The sequence below is a fragment of the Phocoena phocoena genome, chromosome 7, assembly GCF_963924675.1.
Source record: "Phocoena phocoena chromosome 7, mPhoPho1.1, whole genome shotgun sequence".
NCBI lineage: Eukaryota > Metazoa > Chordata > Mammalia > Artiodactyla > Phocoenidae > Phocoena > Phocoena phocoena.
The window spans coordinates 100179027-100202476 of NC_089225.1; the positions used below are offsets into that span (position 1 = coordinate 100179027).

The window sequence follows — 23450 nt, forward strand, 5'->3', positions numbered from 1 at the left end:
ATACATTTCCTTACACCATAGTTAATTTCCAAGTAAAGACAGTAACACCTAACATTATACACCTGTTCTGAGTGCAACTGAAGATACATTAACCTTTTCCCCAGAAGTGGATGAAGACCCCTTGACTGATTTTTTTCTTACTCTTCTCCTTTGATATCCTGTAACTTAAATACTGTGATATAAAGTGAACTTATTAATATATTGTGATAAGAGAACAGGAGGGAAGAAAAGAAAAATATTTGCTTAACATATATAACAAGCATATTCACAACAAAATAGGGAAGAAATACTCATAATTATACTTAGAGTCCCCATTTCTTCACCTGCTCATTTGGTTGTAGCTGTGTTCATTTTTCTAAAACCTGGTCTAGATGATATCACTGTACTTAACTAACGTCATGTTGAGTCAGGGCATAGAGTGCGGTGCCGACTGGGCACTTAACAGCTGAATGTGGGCTTCCAGTGCTTGCCTGTGAGTCTCGCCACATCTCCGTAGTGTCAGACTCCTGTCCCTTAAGAACTGTGTCCCTGCCTTACTGCTTTTTCTCATAGTGGTTTTTCCTCTTAGAAACCACTCCTGACATATTTTTCATCTTTGAAGAATAAAAGTTTGTTATTTCTGTTTCTTTTTATAGGCTAGAGTTAATATATCATTTTTGTTCCCAAGGCACTTATACCTTTCAATTCAGTTCTTTTAAGGTATATACATTATTATGGCTAGGTGTTTACCTGTTTTCCGATAGTATACCAGTTGAGAGCAGAAACTATTCATTTTTGTATTTTAAAAGAATGTTTAGTAAAGCACTTTATACAGTATTTTTTTCCTGGTAAATATTTGTTAAATGAATGCTGGAAAAGTAAATCAGTCTTCTTAAGGGAAGGTGTTTCTTCAAAACTACATCTCTTTTCCCTGTCTTCCCCCCCCCCCCCCCCACCGCCCCCTTTCAGTTTTCCACTGTTGAGGACCTACTTGGTATCAAGCAGTGTGGGAGAAGCACGGTAGTGAGGAGACATTCTTCCTCAGAGCTCATGGCGAATATCGTGGCTCAGTGACAAGATTCTGTTTAAACTTTATTATTTCTTAGTTTCTAAGGTGATTTTTAAAAATAAATTCAAAGAAAACAAATAGGTGTAAGGTAAAAAGTGACATTTCCTTTTCCTTAATCCTGGATCCTAGCCCCCTAGAAGTATGCGGTTTATTTTGGTGTGTACCCTTGTCGTACACATCTAGTTGCATATAAGTTTATCTAGTGTTAGAAAACAAAACAAAACTTCTTTTAAACCTAACAATATATTGCAGGTATCTTAATATACCCATGCCAGATAGATCTAACTCATTTTTAGTGACTGAATGTTGTACGTTTTATGCCTGTATCATAATTTATCCAACTCCTTCTATTGATGGACATGTAGATTTTCTCAGCAGTTTTTTGCTGTTGTAATTCTCATACATAATCTGTTTCTTCTTGTATTTCTGAGGGATAGATTGTTTAGAAGTGAGATTTATGAGCTGTTGGCTTTGCATTTTGATGAGTGCTCAAAGACTGAGGAAGTTAAATTATTTGCCAAGAATTTTAATTGTATATTTTTCATGACCTTGCATTTACATTTCTTTTCACCGTCTCAGCAAGTCTGGAAAAGTTTGAAATTCCAGTAAAAATTCGTTTGAGCCCTGAACCGTGGACCCCTGAAACTGGTCTGGTGACAGATGCCTTCAAGCTGAAACGCAAAGAGCTTAAAACACATTACCAGGCGGACATTGAGCGAATGTATGGAAGAAAATAATTATTCTCTTTCAGCATCAGTTTGCTGCAGGGAGCTCAGATCAAATAGGAAAATACTTGAAATGCATGTCTCAAACTGTGAGGCAGACTCCATTCCTCATATTAAACCCAAACTGTTATTTCTCATGACATCACCATTTTTAACTAACAGGATTAGTAAAATATTAAGACAGCAAACTTGTGTCTGTCTCTTCTTTCTTCCCCTCCTCCAAGTTACTTTACCACCTAGGACTGTACTTGTCAGCATGAGGACTTTTTTGAATCATCTTGGGGGAACAGTGATTTTAAAACCTCAAGTTTTTAAACATGATTTGTATGTTCTGTATAGTGTTCAGTTTGTAACTTTTTAAAGTTTGGATGTATAGAGGGATAAATAGGAAATACAAGAATTGGTTATTTGGGGGGCTTTTTTACTTACAGTATTTAAACATGCAAGGGTATGGATGTGAAATTATGTAAATTTCATTCAAATGCTTATGAATCAAATTGTTGAACAAAAGATTTGTTGCTGTGTAATTATTGTCTTGTATGCATTTGAGAGAAATAAATATACCCGTACTTATGTTTTAAGAAATTGAGACCTTGTGAATATATGCCTGACAGTGTCTTCTTTATATATTTATTTTATCTTAGAAAAAAAATTAAGTTTGGTTGGTCCTGCATGAAACAAAATAGCAATAGAGGGTTATGGTTTCATAGTAAAGAAGAAAACACAGCAGGGGTAGCACCAGTGGATCATTAATCTCTGGTAGTTTACCATCAGAATATCAGAGTCTTCTAGTCAGCTCTGGAAACTAGGAAACTAAAGTTTTAGAATTGGGCACAATTTGAAAAGTTAAGGTAGAATTAAAAAAAAAAGAGGATGGAACGTTATTCTTTATTTCATTGACTACATGTACATTGAGTTGTCTGTGTTTATGACATATTAGTCACGGATAATTATTCTATCCCACTCTACTTTTAGTCTAGCTGTTTAGTGATATATCTCATTTCCAAATTAGGATTATTTTCTTGGATAGTTTGCACTGGGTATGTCTGTCAGCCACTGTCAGTGTCTGTTGGCAGCTTATTGAAAAAGCACCTTATCTTTTCTACCATAACCTTTCTACACTAGAAAATGAAATAATTGAGAATGCTTCTAGGAATAGCATTCTTACTATGATACATGAGAATTTAACTTTATAATGAGGTGAGTTAAAATTTAATTTGCAGGTTTTTAATGTCAGTGTGGAAATTATTTGTGATTCTAAAAATACTGTATTATATATAGTACGTCTTTTCATATGTATTGCTTGTCCGTTGTTGTTTGGCTATTACTAAGAGTGATGTTCCACCAATTAAGATGTGTTTAGACTAGGATATAAAAAAATCACAGGTACCATGTTCTTCATGTCATATTAGTCATTTTCTTGATTCTCAGTTACTTTAGGCACCAAGAAGGCAAAACAAAACAAAAATACACATATGTGAAAAGGTGTGAATGGAGGTCTGCGTAGGGTAGTGGGAGTGTTGAGGACCTGTAACCCTGTAGTTTTTGGCCATATCATGAACACATCGTATTTGGAGATACTGTAATATGGTGTTTTTTGTTTTAAACTTTTCTTGTATTCATGTATATATTTGTATTATGTTTTGAATGCTTTTCTTGTCATAGTTTAAGTTTTCACAGAGTTTTGAAAAACTGCCAAGAAGAAGTAAAAATAGGGAAAAATTAAATGGAGCCTCTCTAAAATGTTGTGATCTAAACATTAAAGTTAGCTTGGGTGGACAGAATTTGTTTCTGATGCTTTATGTTTAGAATTATTACTTGCTTTCAAATGACTTTTGGAAAGTATTTAGAAAAAACCATTCAGCGCTTCAAAGGAGAGATGTCAGTATAACTGTGACTTGAAATAGTGGCATATGAATATGTAGCTTATCACTGATTCAGAATAAAAGTTGTTTCTTTTCAGAAACATCTAATAAGACTGGCTTAATCTGTACATAGTCCCATTTTTCTCTCTGTCTCTCTTTTTTTTTTATAATTCCTTTCATTCCTAAAATACCAGATGCCAGGTGTCAGATGCCACAGCAGAATATGAAATTAAATAAGTAGAATCCCCTTTCCAATTACTTTCTAATCCAAACCATCTTTAGTGACTTGAAAAATAGTACGTTTTAATGTTATCCTTTCAAAAAAGGAAAAGTTGGTTGATTTGGGGGGGGAAAAAAACACCCAACAACTGTAATTTGATTATAAGAAAAATACTGGTTTAACCAGAAGATACTTGGAGGGAAACTTTCAGGAATTTCACAGTAAATGGCTAAGTCTAATTAATACACACGTCTGAAAAGAGGACTATAGATTCTAAAAGGATGTCTTCTGAGAACCGTTGTTTCCCAGAAGTAAGCTACATGAAGAGTTCTTGAATCTCTCCTGTAAGTCTAGCAGTTTACATCAGGTAGATTGGTGGCCACCTCTGTCCCGTCGTTCCCCCCCACCCCGCCCCGCCCCACATCCCCACTCCCCCTGCTGGTATTTCTTAGCTTAAACTTCATTAGAAAGTTCTTACTGACAACAGAACAAAACTGTAAGCGTTAGGTACTTTTTAATACTACTTTGTTTTTAAGTAATGGATTTGATATCTATGACCTCTAAAGTTTCTGATATTAAAACTCAGTATTTTGGGCTTCCCTGGTGGCACAGTGGTTGAGAATTTGCCTGCCAATGCAGGGGATACGGGTTCGAGCCCTGGTCTGGGAGGATCCCACATGCCGTGGAGCAACTGGGCCCATGAGCCACAACTACTGAGCCTGCGCCTCTGGAGCCTGTGCCCCGCAACAAGAGAGGCCGCGATAGTGAAAGGCCCGCGCACCGCGATAAAGAGTTGTCCCCGCTTGCCGCAACTGGAGAAAGCCCTCGCACAGAAACGAAGACCCAACACACCAAAAATAAAAATAAATAAATAAAAAAAAACTCAGTATTTTGTTTTTCCAAAGAAAGAAAAGCTCTCTCCATAAAAGTCAAACTTGATTTGACATTCCTGAAATACTCACTGAAAAGGAGTTAGGAGAATTGTATTTCTCGGCCTAGCAATTCACTTGAAGGGAGACTTTACTGGAGCTCTGTTTGAACACGCAGGCTCAGCGGCCATGGCTCACGGACCCAGCCGCTCCGCGGCATGTGGGATCTCCCCGGACCGGGGCACGAACCCGCGTCCCCCGCATCGGCAGGCGGACTCTCAACCACTGCGCCACCAGGGAAGCCCGAGAAGCTCTGTTCTTGATGTGCCTGCTTTGCTAGCATTCTGTCCTCACTTGCCCTGAGCCCCCTGAGTCCCTCCCTCCCTTGGGCTTTGACGGCACAGGAGCCACACTGTCCGCCAAGTCAGTGGTGATCAGAGGTTTTCTGCGCGTAGAACATTCACATAGCTTGAAGGCTTGCATAGAGATGATAAATCAGAATTTGGCATTAAAATTTGTGGGGCAAAGGCAAGGTGGCAGCAATGAAACATCCAAATTTCGTGCCTGCACGGAGTCCTGGTGTCACGGGAGGAAGCTTCCTGTCTCTGAAACCGACCCCTCCCTGCCTTCCGCTGCTGTTCATGTTGGTTTCTGACAAGACCGGGTACCTTTATACTAACGTGAACTTCTATAAACGTAGGTCTTTGTGTGTAGTCTTGTAACTGTAACAAAACATATGGCAGCTTCAGCGTTTGGTTTGAATCAGTTTAAAAAGATTATTGTGCCTAATTTCTGTCATTAACGTCGCTCAGATTATTAAACATAGGTAGCTTAAGATTTCTGCCATATCAAATACACCTGTAATTTTAGGATGAGGTAGGTAGGTCTCTGTTGTCATGGAAAGATTCTTCGGACATATCCGTGTAAAAACAGCAGGCTGTGTACCTGTGTTGCCTGATTTTAAGTAATGAAAATACGTTAACCTTCAATCTGATTCCCCTCCAGCACTCCTGTCTCAGATTCCCTTCTCATTGGCCCACATGCAGGCACGCAGGCTACAAGGGCACGTCTGTTTAGAAACCACCTTTCACCCCAGGGTCTTGACATGGGACTGAGTAGCTGTTGCTTAACTTTTCTGAGCGGATTAAAGTGTTAAAATTATAACGAGGGATATGTGTGTCCGCATTTAATGTTACGTGCATTTTTCTAGTCAGTTCAGACTTCTCAAAACACTCTTCAGCAAACCCTTCCGCATCAGTGCCTTTCTTTACTGATGCCTTTGAATACTGTTCACTTTGGTGGGATTCATTCAGGGGCAACTTCTCCCATTTGGTGGTGGTTCAGGTTGGGCTGGAAAGGAAGAAGGGCAAGAAGGTGCTGATGTATAAAATACCAGCCCTAACAGCCCAGCAGTGTGTGCCCTGGAAGCCCCCTGTGTGGGTGCTGAGAGCTGGGCCTCTTGGTCCTGAGCTGCCCAGCCCCCACTCGGGCCTCCCCCCTCCCTCTCCCCCCCCCCCCCCCCCCACAGGCGAGCCCGGGGCACGTTCCCCTCCTCTGCTACGTGCTTGGCCTGCCCTGCAAAATAGCCCTCTGCTCAGCTGCAGTGCTGACAACAGTATCGCTTACCTACCTGTCTGGGTTCCAATGATTTCTGCCTCAAGAGGAGTGTGGCAAAACCTCAGGGAGTAAAAAGAAAAAAGTGCCCACAAATGGAGGAAAGACAGCTGTTCTACAGCCACCGTCACAAGTAGCCACCGGAATCTGATTTAAATCTGTTCACTTGATCAGTAGCTCATCTTTGGAAAGCAAGATGCAGCAGAGGCTGAAAATGTTCTTATGTTTTTTACCCATTAATTCCACTTCTAGGAGTCTAAGAAAATACCGAGATGTGGATTGAGAGTTCCTGCACAACGACCTTCATTGTGACATTGTTTACAGTAATACCCAAACAGGTGATATTGTATAACATTCATTTGATTCATTTGATTGGTTATGTAGGCAAGAAAAGTGTCACTGCAACTTCTTTTATCATGAAGATTATTTCATATTATGCATCATTTTGGGGGGAAGAAAGTGGGAATAAAAATGCAGCAGGCTCTTCCAGTCATAAATCTGTGTGTGTGTGTGTGTGTGTGTGTGTGTGTGTGCGCGGTGTGTACTGCATAGAGAAGAGCCTGGAAGAAAATGTGCTAACATGGTGTTGGTTTAGGAAGTGTGGCTGACTTATTTTTCTCTTCATACTTTATTAAAAGCTTTTTACAGTGGCATTTCTTACTCTTGTCATAAAAATCCAAGCTTATAAGAACAACTAGTTTAAACCTTTTTTATTTTTCTTATTTATCTTATTCTGGCAAAATTAATAATTTTTAAGAGAAAAAAATAATAATAATTAATATCTTATTCTGGCAAAATTAATAATTTTTAAGAGAAAAAAAGTCTTGAAATTGTCTCATGTTTTGGTAAAGAAATAACCAGAAACCCTTATATTTTCTAATCTCTTATTTATATTAGTTTCCTAGGGCTTTCATAAAATAGTACCACAGATTGGGTGATTTAAACAAGAGGAATCTATTCTCTCACATTTCTGTGGGCTAGAAGCCTGAAATCGAGGTATCGGCTGGGCCGGGCTCCCTCTGAGACCTCTAGGAGAATCCTTCCTTGCCTCTTCGTTGCTTTTGGAGGTTTGCGTGATCTTTGGTATTCCTTGGTGGGTAGAATGCATGTCTCCAATTCTTTGTCTTCACATGGCATTCTCTCCATGTCTTCATCTTCCCTTTGCAAATATCCCTGTATCCAAATTTCCCCTTTTTATAAGGACTTGATCATGATTGGGTTAAGGCCCACCCTAATGACCTCATTTTAACTGGACCATCTGCAATGAGTATCTCCAAATAAGGTCCCATTCTGAGTTTTAGGAGCTAGGACTACAACATACCTCTTTTTTTTGGAGCGGGGGGAGACACAATTCAGCCCATAGCTGAATTTGTATATTTTTTGAAAACTTTCTTCAATTTTACTTTTTTTTTTTTTTTTGCGGTACACGGGCCTCTCACTGCTGTGGCCTCTCCCGTTGCGGAGCACAGGCTCCGGACGCACAGGCTCAGCGGCCATGGCTCACGGGCCCAGCCGCTCCGCGGCATGTGGAATCTTCCTGGACCGGGGCACGAACCTGCGTCCCCCGCATCGGCAGGCGGACTCTCAACCACTGCGCCACCAGGGAAGCCCTGGGAAGCCCTTCAATTTTACTCTTGCTTATCAGCCTTGTTCTGTTTGTTCTGCCTGTATAATGTGATATATGAGTACCTGCCCCAGTCTTCTACTCTTACATTAAACATTTTTTCCCTTGGTAATTCCTTCCCTGTTCTGAATATCTTTATTTTCATATACTTAGTTTGATTTTTTCCCCTTATTTACTGTTTCATTACTTTATTTGAATTTTACCATAACCAAATACTGTGGAACTTTTGTCCTCCAAGCAGACGTTTTCTAAACCCTTCATGTATATCCAGTAGATTTGTTACATTCTTCTCCTTCCCCTCTAATGTAGAGCTTTATCAGTATCAGTTCAGGTGGTATGTTGTTTTTCAGATCATCCACTTAAATAAGTGTAGGTAATTTGCTCATCTTTAAAAGCAGCTCCCACAAGAAATGGAAGATCAGAGAGGTGGTACTTTCCTCCTATGTTTTTCCTGAAAGGCAAAAGTTCTCCTCTGCTTTTTGGTTTTGTCTTTCGCTGATATGCTGATTCTGTTTTATGGCACTGGTGTATTCTTGGCTTGTTTCCTCTCTGCCCCCAGGCCAGCGGCCACCCCTGTGGGATGGTTATTGCCAGTCCTTTAAAGACCAGGCCTGTGGCTCCATCCCTACTGTGATACACTTTTTTAAAAAGTTTCATTTGAAAGTAATTCCAGACATAAAACATTGCAAAAATATCATAATAGTTTTTAAAGAATTGCTGATTTAACATAATAGATGACTTTATGCTCATTATAAAATTTCTAGCAATTCAGAAATATAAACTGAAAATAAAAATTCTCCATCTACACACAGAGTTTTTAAACAGCATATTAAAGGCTGAATTATATCCCTCCCGTCAGTTCATGTGTTGAAGCCCTAACGCCCAGTACCTCAGAATGCGACTGGAGACTGGGCCTTTAATGAGGTAATTAAATTAAAATGAGGCCTTTAGCGTGGGCCTTAATCCAATATGGTTGGTGTCCTTATAAGGAGAGATGAGGACACAGACACGCACAGAGGGAAGAACTTGAGACAAGCCAAGGAGAGCGGCTTTAGAAGAAACAACCCTGCCAACACCTTGACCTCAGATGTCCAGCCTCTGGAATTGTGAGAAAGATTTTAGTTGTTCAAGCCCCCCAGTCTGTGGTGTTTGTTTTAGCAGCCCTAGCAAACTAGTACAGAACATAAATGGACCATGGTGTATATTCTGGAACTTGCCTTTTTTTCATTGAGGGTACACTGGGCATCTTCCCAGGTCAGTATGCATAGGTTTCCCTAATTAATTAATAATGCGATCTTTTTAATGGCCTCATAGTATTCCATAGCATGGATGTATTGTAGAATGTATTTGATCATTTTATTGCTGGGCATTTAGGTTGTTGCAGATCTTACTACTAGGATCAGTGTGACAACAGACAGCCCTTACTAACATTTTTGTGCCTGAGTGGAAACTCAGCTATAGGATAGCTCCCTGATAGACTGGCTAGATCAAACCTTTTGCAAGCTATCCAGTTGGTATTTCGTTTTGAATGTATATATCCTAACTCCTCCGGTGAATTTCAATTCCAGAAGATGCCAGTCCTTCAGTGATTCTTGGTATCCTCCTAGTCTAGTGTAATATGACTTTCTCCTAAAAGATTCTGAATAAGTGCTACAGTTTTGCTTTCATCAGTTAGCCTTTAATTCAGTCTAAAAGGCAGGGAACAAGGTGAAAGATGGTGAGCAACTGTGACCCTGGCAGGCCCATCCCTGTGAGCCGCCATGGACACCATGTCAGGTTAGGTTTTTTTGGTCATATATTTCCTCCCTCCCTCTCTCTCTCTCTTCCTTCTTTTTTCCCTGATTACAAAGCATACTTTCATATGCCTTTTGAGTCCTTTGTGGAATTGTTTTGTTCTGCTGTTTCCCAGGAACACACTAGTAATGAGCAACATAAAACTGAATCCAGTTCCATAAATCAAGCAGAGGCTCATGCAGGTATTTTCTGTAGAATGTAGGCAGCCTTGCTGTCGTGTATCTTGCCTTGCCTCCTCCGCAGCGTTTACGGGAAGCAGCACGGGCTGCGTGGGGGTAACTGATGTTGCTGTCTGCCACCGTCTACCACCTGTTGTACCGTGAATCAGCAGCCCCGTGACACTGTCCAGCACACATGCTGAGTGTTCACCAGCTGCCACTTCCCGTCTTCCCAAAGTGGCGTAGACACAGAGCCCCTCTCTCTCAGACTCAGGGCACTCTGGGCAGCAGGAAAGGCTATATCCAGAGGTAGAGAGGATGATGGATGCAGACTCACCATAGCAAGACACCCACGACCACTGGTCATCTCCATGCCCTTGATGTTGAAACTGATTATGGATACGTGAAGAAAAGGATGGTTCTGGGATTGCAGTGTTGGTAACAAGAATTACTTTTTGAACTTTATGATCGGTCCCTCTATTTCCCCCCAAGTCCTGTCTTTTTTTTTTTGCTTTGAAAGATACGGAAAAAATAATTTCGGTTTTATCGGAAAAACCTCTTGAACAGCCATGCTCCGTGAGACGCTAACAATTCTCATGCTTGTGGGTTCTGGAATAATAATAATAATGGAATGAAAATTATTATAGTTAACACTGAGAATTAGCCAAGTATTTGATGTGTGTTAATCCCCACGACAGAGCCACAAAAATGGGTGTCCTTATTCATCTTGCTTTACATGAGGAAGCTGAGACTTAAAGCAGTTAAATGAGTAAGTGACAGAGCTGGGTAGGCACTGAGTCCGTCTGACACACATTGCAAACTAGTTTGGTGGACCCCAGTCTCCTAGACTCCAGACTCTCTTGGTTAATGCTGCCAGACCTTTCCGAGCTGTCCTGCTGGTCCTGACCTGTTGACTGGCTGTAATAGCTCCAAACCCTCTCATCCCAGCCTTGTTGACCCAAGATGCTAACCATATTCTGCCCACGTAGTCTCCCACCCTTGCTTCTCCAGGCCTGCCCCGGTGTCCAGGAGTGGCACTGACATCTTTCCTGAGTAGTCAGTGAAATGACAACCACTCAGCTGATGGCTTGCTGTGTGCCCCACACGGCGCCAGACGCTTTATGTAGACGAGGTATAAATGAACACATGGACTATATGAAAACAGGAAGACTGCTATATCCTTAGAATGGAGTTTTGTTAACTTCGGTTTAGAGTGGACATCCTAGTTATCCTGTTCCTGACACGCAAGTCATTCTAGTAATTTCTATTTTGGTTTGAATTTGATAATTGTAGCCACATTTTCCATTTAAATTTTCCATCCATTGGTTTCCTTTTTTTTTTTAAACTTTATTGAGGTATACTTTATATACCATAAAATTTACCCACTTGAAGTATGTAATTCAGTGATATTTAGTCAATTTATAGAGTTGGGCAACCATCACCACAATCCAGTTATAGAGTATTTCTCTAACCTCATAAAGATGCGTCACCTGTTTGCAGCCACTCTGGGGGCTTCTTTTGCTCCCTCCTGCCCCCATCCTGGACTTTAAAATACTTTCTCAAGGAGGGGGGTCAGAACTTGCACTGTGGACCTTCTGGGATTTCCTTCTCTGTTAGCACGAGCTGTGGTGTCTGGCATCAGTGCTAAAAGTCTAGTTGGTTCTCTAAATCCTGGTGGCTTCAGATGCTGGCTCCCTCAGGGGGACCTCAGATATCTGCAGCCTCTCCCCTGGCGACTTCACCCAGAGCTTTTCGATATGGGGACACAGACACCTGCTGTAGCCCCAGCAGGATCCCTCCCACCTCCACCCAGACTTTCCATGGGGCTCTTTCACCTTGATGAGGAGATTCTGTGGGACGAAAGAGAGCTGGCATGTCCTTGGGTACTAAGGGCAGCCTTCTCTGGGTGCATGGTCAGCACAGACCTCCCCACTATACCCACCTCTGCTTGGGGAAACGGTGGTGGCGGTGGGTGAGTTTGTTTCCGTCGCTTTTCCTGACTCATGTGGTTGCAACGTCATCTTCCCATGGCTCTTCTTCAGGTTTCGGCAGTGCTGGAGTGGTTTGCCAGTCCTGCCGTTGAGCAGAGCGCTGGTGAGATGTAATTGCATCTCACACCTCACCATGTGACAGTGTGCTGTGCTCCTATGCAACCCTAGACCTCTCCCCTCTGTCCCACTTTATGTATTTGTTTGTTTGCAAAAGTTGCCAAGGAGATGTGCCTCATATGAACTGTGGACTGAGATCCTCACACCAGGAAGTGCAGAGCTACGTAGAATATAGAATCTTTGCAGTCACTGGGAGCTTTGTCCACAGCAATCCCTTCACCTTTCGTTTGGGTATTTCACACACCAGTGTTCCATGTAACATACAATCCTTAGGTTGAGAAAAATTGAGGCTCAGAGACATTAAGTAAACTGGACATGGTCACACAGCAGAGATACACACAAACTAGGTCTGTCTGCAGACTGAGGAGTAACAAGGTGCAAGGAAGAAATCTTGTACCCAACACCAGGGACATAGATGAAAATGAAGGAACAGTCCTATGATGGACTATTATGCAGTTATTTAAATTCCTCTATTTAAAAATATTTAATCGAGCAACGGAGGCTGTTACAAGCTATGGACAAAATGGAGCTTGTGAATATGCAGAGTGAAAAGCCCAGCGTGAGATGTGTAACATGCTGACTCCACGAAGCGACGCACATTATAAGAGCACAAGCAAACAAAAAGGAGAATGCGGGTAAAGCAAATGAATAAAAAAGGTACTGTTGACAAGCATAATATAGACTCCGTGAAGCACAACACCTCTCGGGCACCATTCCCCTTACATTTCTAGGTCTTTCTTTGGCTTCTCCTGTGTGGGTGTATCCTCCTCTAGCCAGCCCTTTGAACAGAAAGGTTCATCAGGCTCAGCCCCAAGCCCTCTTCTCTCCCCAGGTGATCTCGTCCAAGCCCAAAGCTTCATAGCCAAAACACGCTGGTAACTCACACATTGCTGTCTCCAGCTCTGTCTTCTCTGAGTGCCAATCCAGTGTCTCTGTTTGCCGAACATCTCTCCTTAGATGTCCCAAAGCACCTCTAAATTAAATGCATAATAATCCTGTCCGTAAAAGCAAGCTTGGTCCTTTCAGCATGCTCTGTCTTAGTGAATGCAATCATTTATCCATCTAGCTACGACCTGGGTGCCATCTTGGACTCCTCCCTTGCACTTATTTCCAGTAGCCAACCAGGCACCGACTCCTGTGTATCATGCCTTCTAAATCTCTCTTGAATGATCCGTGTCTCCACCTCTACCACCACCACTGTAGTGCAGTCTGTCATCAACACCCACCTCGATTGTGAAAATAGCCTACTCACTGGTCTTTCTGTGTTCATTGTCTATATTCCTGATTTTTCCCATGCTGCTACCAGGTTGATCTTTCCAAAACATAAATCTAATCATGCCTTAAAAAGAAAGTCTTATTGAGATATAATTCACATACCATACAATTTGCCTATCTCAAGTATAAAATTCATGCTTTTTAATATATTCACAGAGTAGTGCAAACATTGCCACAATCTAGTTTTAAGAATATTTCCGTCACCCCAAAAAGAAACTACATATCCATTAGCAGTGACCTTCCATTACCGTATATTCCCAGGTCTAGGCAAACACTAGTACCGTACTTTCTGTCTCTCTGGATTTCCCTATTCTGGACATTTTCTATAAATATAATCATACAGTATGTGGTGTTCTGGGACTGGCTTCTTTTACTTAGCGTAATGTTTTCAAGGTTCATCCATGTTGTAGCATGTGTCAGCCCCAGTTGAATGAAGGAATGATGGACTTGGGGCCCGAGGATATCGTGGGTGAATTCTACTCTAACACCAACCAGGTGTGTGATACAGTTGTCCCTCAGTATCTTTGGGGATTGGTTCCAAGAGCCCCTCAGATACCAAAATCCACGGACGTTCAAGTCCCTTGTATAAAATGGCGTGGAATTTTCATATAACCTATGCACATCCTCCTGTATACTTCGTCATCTCTCAATTAATTATAATACCTAATACAGTTGCTGGCACATAGCAGATTCAAGTTTTCACCTTTGGAGCTTTCTGGAATTTTTTTTTGAATATTTTCCATTAGTAGTTGGTTGAATCTGTGGATGTGGGACCCATGGATACAAAGAGCTGACTGTACATCACTTCTCTCTCCCAGGCTAAGTGTTCTGATGCATAAATGAAAGCTGTGAACTGGGTGTGATGATTCCACTGGCTACAGTATAATGGGCTTAGACTAGTACCTGGAGATGCTGATGCTAGAGAAATGGTGGTTGAATCTGAATCTGTGCAGTTTCCATGGGCACAAACCATCCTCTTTCCTGGTCTAAACTCTTACTCGCAGGGCTTTGTAACTGGCAATCTCTACTTCTCCGTTAGTCAGAACCCTTCACATCCTTCTAGGTTGACCTGAAAACTCCCCTCCTTTGTGACCTCTCTCCTTACTAGCTGAACCCATAGTGATCAGTTCCACCTCTGACTTCTCACTGTCTTGTATCATTTCTTTGATAATTTCTTCTTCTCCTGTGTTCTCTGTTTCTCTTTTTCTAGAAGTCTTGTTAGTCTGATATTGGATCCATGGATTGGTCTTCTGTTATCTTTTCTATCATCTTTTTTTTATCTCGTGTTTTGGACCTTATTTTTGGGACGTCATCTTAGTTTTATTTTCCAATTCTTGTGATGAATTTTTCTGTTTGTAGTCATTTAAAATTTTTCAATAGTTCTTATTTTTGTCACAATTTTCCTTACTTTAGCATCCTATTTTTATTTTATGGTGCAATTACTGATTAGAGTTTTCTTTTTTTGAGTTCTCATCTATAACTCATTTTTCTTTAAATTTGTTGGAGTCATTAAAAAAATAAAGGTCTCTATGCTGAATGGCTGGTCATACTTGCGTTCATTCAAATTAAAGTGTGAGGCAATAAAAATGTCCTGTATGTGGGCAGGACCTGTTAACTGGAGGGCTTTGGAGTTTGAGAGCATCCTGAACGCCAGAATGCAGAGATGTTTCCAGTGGGGCCGTTTGATTTGTTTTGAGGAGAACTCTCTGATGATTAGACTGGAGAAATGGGTGGGTGTGGATGCTGTCTGGCTTCCAGGTGTTTAAAGTGAGTGCAGTGGGGCAATGCAGCTGTTTCTTGTTCACAACTCCATTTCACTGTATTCATCATTCCTGTTGTTTCTGAGTTCTGAAACTCACCAGGGTTTGGCAGAATAGACGAGCTTTTTTTTCTGGAAGGTATTCCCTTCCACACAGACTCCAGGCTGTGATTTCCTGTTATTTTCATTTTAACCTGCCTTCAGCCATCCTCTATCTTCCAGACATGTGTTGAATTTCCATTAACTGCCTCCTCTCTTTAATTTTCTTTACCGTTGTTGGGTTTATGTCCACTTAAATTTTCTGGCTACCATTTTAATATGAACTCAGGAGTGGGAAGGAGTTAAACATATTCAACTTTCCATCTAGAACTTTCTATACTACTTATTTATTCAAATCAAGATAAATTTCTGCTTATGAGACTGGATTGTTAGGGATCATGCTTATTCTTTACTTCATGAAGTCTAGCTCCATTTCTTCTATGTGGGTGCTCAACTGATGTCTCTCAATTGAGCTTTCACATGTAAGGTCCACCGCTTTACTTCCTGTTTCACGTTTTTATCTGTCCTCACAAGTGCAATTTCTCCTAAGACGGACTCACATCTGGAGAGCCATTTGCATCTCCGTCTTATGGCCTTTTCTATTTTCTGTCCTGACTGTGCACTTCTGCAGGATTTGAAAGAGATGAGAAAATATGGTGAGTACCCTTGGTGGAGAGCTTCATACTCTATAACTCGTCTTCAAAGTGATAGTCCTCTTGGCTTACTTTCCTTCCAGGGAAAAGCATAACCTGGGCATTTTATCCCTTATCGCTTGCTTGTTTTGGCTCACTAGGAAGAGTAGGTTATTTCCTCTTGTAAGTGCCAGAGTTCTCTGAGTTGGGGGGCGCCTTTCCCTCCTTCCCCACGGCTCTGAACACGTGGGTGTGCACACTTCCATGCCCCCACCCCCCATACCCTAGTACGCGCTGGACATTTTTCCCCTCAAAAGAAAACCAAATCGGTGCTCTCTCATCCAAGTATAAATCATCAAGCGGAGCAGCATGACATGGTCCTTAAATCCCATAGGTCATATTTTTGGCAAATAGCTGTGTACTGTAACTGTCATTCCCATAATGTCCAGCTTACTCATCATCGAATGCATGACATTTTCTTGATCTTGGAATGTTCCATCTCAATTAATATTGGAGGAAAAAAAGTCATTCTTCTACATTGTACATGGAAAAAAAGTACATCATGGGGGTTTCCCTGGTGGCGCAGTGGACAAGAAGAATCTGCCTGCCAATGCAGGGGACACGGGTTCGAGCCCTGGTCCAGGAAGATCCCACATGCCGCGGAGCAACTAAGCCCACAAGCCACAATTACTGAGCTACTCACCGCAACTCCTGAGCCTGTGTGCTGCAACCACTGAAGCCCGCGCGCCTAGAGCCCCTGCTCTGCAGAAAGAGAAGCCACCGCAATGAGGAGCCCGCGCACTACAACGAAGACCCAACACAGCCAAATTAAAAAAAAAATGTATATATATATACATCATGGAGACTTTTCTCATCAAACTATAGAAGAGAAATTGGTGCCCTGCTGGGGTCTCCCAGGGGAGATGGCTGGTCCAGCTCAGGAGGAAAGCTGGGAGATTCATGTATTGTGTACTTGGAAAAATTCATTGGGATGTTTTTTCTTTTTGTGCTTCAGTAATTAATAAAACCACCCCAATTTATTCACAACATGTATTCAACACAGAATAAAATTTTATTTGCACAGAATAAAATTTAACAAATCCATAATCCAACCCATTTGGAAATAGACAATATAAGAAAGAACACTGATTTTTGGGGACTAAGAAAGACATGACTTTGAATAGTAACTCAGCACCATCTTCTTGCTTTCTATCTTTCTACTTATTTACTATTGTGGTAAAATACATATTAAATTTACCATTTTGACCATTTGTAAGTGTTCACACATTCACAGTGTTTTGCAACTATCACCGCCTTCCATTTACAGAAGTTTTTCATTATCCCAAACTGAGACTGTGCCCATTAATACTAATTCCCCATTTCTCCCTCCTCCCCTCCTAGGAAACACTGTTCAAGTTTTTGTCTCTATGAATTGAATTTGCCTATTCTAGGCACCTCATTTAAATAGACTGATTTACAAATCAGTAAATTACAAATACTTTGACAATATTCGTCCTTTAGTGTTTGTCTCTTTTCGCTCAGTGTAGTGCTTTCAAGGTTCATCCATGTTGTATGTAACGTGTCAGAATTTCATTCCTTTAAAAAGCTGGATCCACTGTACGTAGAGACCACATTTTGTTTATTCATTCATCTGTTTATGGGTATTTGGGTCGTTCCCACCTTTTGTTTATGGTGGCTAATGGTGCTTTGAATATTGGTGTAGAAATATCTGAGTTCCTGCTTTCATTTCTTTGGGGTGTACCCCCAGAAGTAGCATTGTGGGACCATAGGGTAATTCTGTGCTTAAGGCTTTAAGGAATCAGCAGTTTTCCACAGCATCAGCACCATTTTACAGATGAGGAAAATGAGGCTTGGAGAGGTTGCCTTACTAGCCCAAGGTCACATAGCTGGCCTCTAAAGAGAGTTAATAATTTAGATAAATAAGTGTGTAATATGTATAGAACTTGCCATAAATAGGCTGTCCATAAATGTATATTCTCTTGCCTTCTCCTTAGCGTTTGCATTTACTTAAGACTCCACACTCTTTCGTGTTCTTTACAGATCTCACAGAAACAAACAAACCCCTGCCTGCCTCTTGGCTAAAGTGATTCGAAGAAGCTTCTCATGTTTCAGAAGTGCCAGCTCCTTTCAAGCAACTCATGTGCTAATTACAAACCACCCATCAGTGTCCCTAGCCTTTTCTCAGACTTTGGTGACTGTAGTTAATTTGTAGTTTGTGGTTCTTGAGAGTAATAGAATTGCTTTATAAATTATTTCAATGTCGAGTTTTCAGAAATGCAGATTGATCTGCCCCTTTCCCCTGTCTAGTCCCAAACACAAAGGTTGGAAGTAGTGAGCTCACTCTGTGTGTAGGTAGGCTGAACATGAAGCAAAGAGTAGGGCGTGTGAAGTTGAATTTGGGGGCCCTGCTGACCTTCCTTTGTCACAGGCTCTGCCTCTTGGTGTCTACCTTTAGACTTTGTCTTCTGGGTGACAAGTGACCTTCCTTCTCTGTCCTCACTCTTTAATACCTGCCTGTAGGTTGTCTATCGGACATTTAAGTTGGTGTGATTGGAAGTCAAGCTGCACTTCTCCCAGGACGATTTACATCTAAAGCCTGAGTTCTGATAGTGAAATAAAAGCGTATTATAGAACTCCCAACAGGCTGGTGGGTGCTGAATTTTGGAAACTGGGGCTGAGATGGTCTTCCACGATGACAAGGGAAGCGTGCCTCGTAGGAGAGCAGCTTTGGATATGAAACACTGACATTACCTGCAGTATTTCCTGACTTAAGGACTAGAGTTGGGTGAAGCTGCTAAGTGGAAGAACAGTTTGGGAGAAGTCCAAACCTCAAGCACCCTCAGTTCTCTCCTTTTTGGGCCAGGAGGAAATTGATTTTTTCTTGAAAGAGTGAGATCACCAATCTAAAACACTCCCAGTCATGGAGGAGTTTGGGACGTCAGGAAGGTGAGGAGAGGAGGCGTTTTATTGCTTTGGGGGTGGACAGGAGAGCGGTAAACAGAAGTAGCATTTCACACACGCTGGGACACAGGAAGACCGGTTCAGGAGGTGTAGTTCCGAGTCTGTCAACAAGATGGTGCAGGAACTCCGCTCTCAGCCTCTCCTCTGAGGCATGATCCGTAGTCTCAGCCAGATTCCCGGTAGATTGATAAAATGGTTAGAAGGCACGATGAAGCCTTCACTGTGGCGAAGATACCTTTTGACGTTTTAAGCATTCAGACTGAATATTCAATTAGAAATGGATCGAGTTCCTAATAAAGTAAATGAAATTACGAATGTGTACAAGAGCTCCTTGTACAGTGCCTGCCTATACGAGGGATCAATGTCAGGAAGAAGCAAAAGGAGACATGGGCAAGATGCTGGGTGGGGTGATGCAAAGCATCTCACGTTCCCAGAGAATCTTGAAGTCTTACTGGGGATTTGTTCCTTTGTCACACTGGGCATTTACTGCAGACAGCACTACTCTGGGTGCTGTGCAGACAGCAGTAAAAACTATCCCCAGCCTGTAGAGAGCTTGCATCCTATTGGGAGGATTAGACAAGTTAGATAAGAAAAATATGATATGCACTATGGGAAAAGTATTAAAACCGACGAGGGGAGGTGGAGGGCTACGATTTTAAATCATGTGACCTCTCTGAGACGGTGACATTTCGATAAGACCTGAAAGATTGATGGGGCAAGCCGTGGGGATTTTAGGGGAAGAGCATTCTAGGCAGAGGGCACAGCAAAGGCAAAGGTCCTGAAGTGGGAATGTGTTAGGCTGGCCAGTGGGGTTGCAGAGGGAAGGAGGAAAAGCAGTAGGATACGGGTCGGAGAGATACTGCTGGGGGTAGATAGGGGATTTTGTAGCAGATGGATCATGTGAAAACATGTAAGAGTTATACGAACTTTGGCTTTTATCTTGGCATGGACTGGAGCCACTGAAGATTCTGAATATAGAAGTGACATGATCTGATTCATATTTTAAAAGGATCACCCTGGCTCGCAAATTGAGAAGGGGACAGAGGCAGGAGCAGGGAGACCACTTAGGAGACGAGTGTGATGCTCTAGGTTGAAACATGATGGTGGCTTGGGCCAGGGTGATAATTGATTTTGGATATATTTTGAGTCAGTAGGATTTGATGGTAGATTGAAGGAGTGTTTGAGAGAAAGAGAGGACTCGGAGATGACTGTGAGGTTATTTTCCTGAGCAACTGAGCAGGTGAAATTTCCATGAACTGAGGTTAGTTGGAGGAGCAGGTTTTTTTTTTTTTTTCTGCTGGGGGTACACGGGCCTCTCACTGTCGTGGCCTCTCCCGTTGCGGAGCACAGGCTCCAGACGCACAGGCTCAGCGGCCATGGCTCACAGGCCCAGCCGCTCCGCGGCATGTGGGATCTTCCCGGACCGGGGCACGAACCCGTGTCCCCTGCATTGGCAGGCGGACTCTCAACCACTGCGCCACCAGGGAAGCCCAGAGGAGCAGGTTTTTTGGGGGAAAGATCAGGAGCTCACTTTTGGATGTGCTGAGTTTGAGATGCCCCGGAGACGTCCACATGGAGATGTTTAACATCCATGAACCTGGAATTCAGAGGGGAGTCTGGACTGAGAGTCAAAGTCAGGTCTCGGTAGGTCTGAAGATATTTAAAGGCATAGACTGAAGTGAGAATGGTGGAGGGATGAAGTCCAAGAACCGAGCCTGGCACCAATGTTTAGAAGTTGGGGAGTTAAGGAGGGACCAGCGAGGTTGGAGGAAACCCAAAAAGTGTGATGTCCTCGAAGCCAAGTAGGAGAAAGGGCAAGAGGAAGGAGAGCTCAGCTGTGTCAGATGCCGCTGCTGGGCCAGCACACGTCACCCTCAATCAGGGAGGCTTTCCCGGCCTCAGCGCTACTGATGTTTGGGGCTGAAAGTCGTTTGCTGTGGGGCTGTCCTGTGCATTGTAGGATGTTTCACAGCCCCCTGGCCTCTCCCCCACTAGTTGCCAGTAGCATCTCCCTCCTGGCCGTGACCATCAAAAATATGTCCGTTGGGGTGCATGTGTCTTTTTGAATTAGGGTTTTCACACAGAAGCACTGTTTACAATAGCCATGACATGAAAGCAACCTAAATGTCCGTCGACAGATGAATGGATAAAGAAGATGTGGTACATATATATAGTGGAATACTACTCAGCCGTGAGAAGAATGAAATAATGCCATTTGCAGCAACATGGATGGACCTAGACGTTTTCATAATAAATGAAGTAAGTCAGACAGAGAAAGACGAATATCATATGATATCACTTATATGAGGAAACTAAAATATGATACAAATGATCTTATTTGCAAAACAGAAACAGACTCACAGACATAGAAAACAAACTTATGGTTACCAAAGGGGAAAGGTGGGGGGAAGGATAAATTAGGAGTTTGGGATTAACAGATACACACTACTATATATAAACTAGATAACCAACAAGGACCTACTGTAGAGCACAGGGAACTATTATCACCATCTTGTAATAACCTATAATGGAAGAGAATATGAAAAAGACTCCATATATGTATAACTGAATCACTTTGCTGTACACTAGAAACTAACACAACATTGTAAATTAACTATACTTGAATTAAAAAATGAATACAGACATTGTCACAAGTCCCCTGAGACACAAAGTCACCCCCCCGCCCCCCGTTGAGAACCATTGCTCCAACTGAAGGTCTGAAGAACTAACATTCAGGGGAAGGAAGACCTCCTCTAACTGAAGGGGGAGGATGCTTCCGGGGAAGCTGGTAATTTTTTTAAAATTTTAAAAAAATATTTATTTTTATTTGATTGTGCTGGGTCTTAGTTGCGGCAGGCAGACTCCTTAGTTGTAGCATATGGGCTCCTTAGTTGTGGCTCCTGGGCTCCTTAGTTGTGGCATGTGAACTCTTCGTTGTGGTATGCATGTAGGATCTAGTTCCCTGACCAGGGATTGAAGCCGGGCCCCCTGCCTTGGGAGCATGGAGTCTTATCCACTGCGCCACCAGGGAAGTCCCAAAGCTGGCAAATTTGAATTTGACTTTAAAGGTTGGGTAGAATATTGACAGAGAGTAACTGGGACAGAGTGGTCGAGGGCACCTCAGCCAAGGGACCGTTCCTGAGGCTTGATAACTGTCTCTGTATGGAGATCAACATCTCCTTTTGGAGTCATGGAAACAGTCCTATCATTTTCACCATCTCTTGCTTTCGGCACAAGCGTGGTTTCCATGACATCTTTCTTCCTCACAAAGGAATACTGGAGGTTAAAGGATTTTTTTTCTCTAAAATATGATTTAGGGAGATTTAGTCATGGCAATACATGTTATACCATTTACAAACCGTGATTAAAAAAGAAAAACTACTCTCCCACCCTCCTCACCTCTGCTGCCTCCCCACCCCTGGCATCTTTCCTAAGTGATAAAAGAGAAACTTGTCTTTCCCCCAGTTTCCAAGTACCGGGTCAGATTGTTTTTCCCCTTTGGAATACATGACTAATTTATTGCTTTGCTTAAATCTGACTCAAAATCTCTCCACCCCTACAACGCACACACACACACACATATACACACAAACACACACACACACAGGCACACTGAACTGAAATAAAACAATCTTTTTTTATTTCTTTAAGCAAAAAATCCATGGGTACATTAGGACTTTTACTGGGCGCCTGTCAGAGTGATTATTTTTCCATGATTTTTTTGCTGGACTGTCACATTTTAGCCACTATGTTTCAAGGACAAACTCGTGTCGCATTTACAAGACTCTCAGCAGGTAAAGTCTTCAGCGTGAGAAGGGGTAAGTTGGATTCCACTTTGAGAGCAGGGAGGTTCAGATACAGCTCAAGGTAAAGACCAATTTAAGCGGAAAGCGTTAGCGCTTTGGCAGGAGGGACTTTTTGCAGCAGAGGAGCAGGAAAACCCCTGGATAAGTAGAAGGAATGGGCTACTGGCATCACGCTATCTTCTTGGAACTTGCTGGACAACTTCCTGATGGCGAGTTCCAAGGACAGCCAATAATGAGGAGGTGACGTTCTGGTGCAGGCTCTGTAAAGCTGGGCCAGGAAATGGCCTATTCCAGCAGTTCCCAAAGTTGGTTACCCATCACAATCATCAGGAATGCTTAAAGCAATGGGGGCCCACCCCTGGAGTCCTAGGTCGGTCTCTGTGGGGTAAGCTCACAGCACCTGTAATTTATAAATGTTCTCCAGGTGGTTCTGACCAGCCCTGGACTCCACATTGACATTTGGCAATTATTTGCCCAATTTTAAGAGAAATGAAGGCAGGTCGTACACAGGAAGGGGTTCTATAACTTTGTGACTCTGATATCTCCATTTTTTAAAAAAGTCAACCAATTGGTATCTAAATGAAGATGGTAAGATCATAGCAGATACATAGCTGAGAAAAATGATTTTTTGACTTTTTGTTTTAGGGAGATTCCTGTTGACCATCTGGCAAACTTTTTCACTCCTCTTTTTTTTTTTTTTTTTTTTTTTTGCGGTACGCGGGCCTCTCACTGCTGTGGCCTCTCCCGTTGCGGAGCACAGGCTCCGGACGCGCAGGCTCAGTGGCCATGGCTCACGGGCCCAGCCTCTCCGCGGCATGTGGGATCTTCCCGGACCGGGGCACGAACCCGTGTCCCCTGCATCGGCAGGCGGACTCTCAACCACTGCGCCACCAGGGAAGCCCTCACTCCTCTTTAAAAAAAAAAATTCTTCC

The 23450-nt window shown here is 42.3% G+C and overlaps 1 protein-coding gene across 2 annotated transcripts in view; it reads left to right on the forward strand.

The window, feature by feature from the left end:
* Positions 1-1961, forward strand: part of ACSL3 (acyl-CoA synthetase long chain family member 3) — an 80276-nt gene extending 78315 nt beyond the window's left edge. For both annotated transcript variants that reach the window (XM_065881225.1, XM_065881224.1), the window contains exon 15: positions 1628-1961. In XM_065881225.1, the coding sequence (XP_065737297.1) occupies positions 1628-1785 (158 nt within the window). In that variant the 3' untranslated portion in view covers positions 1786-1961. The remainder of the gene's footprint in view (positions 1-1627) is intronic.
* The last annotated feature ends 21489 nt before the right edge of the window (positions 1962-23450 follow it).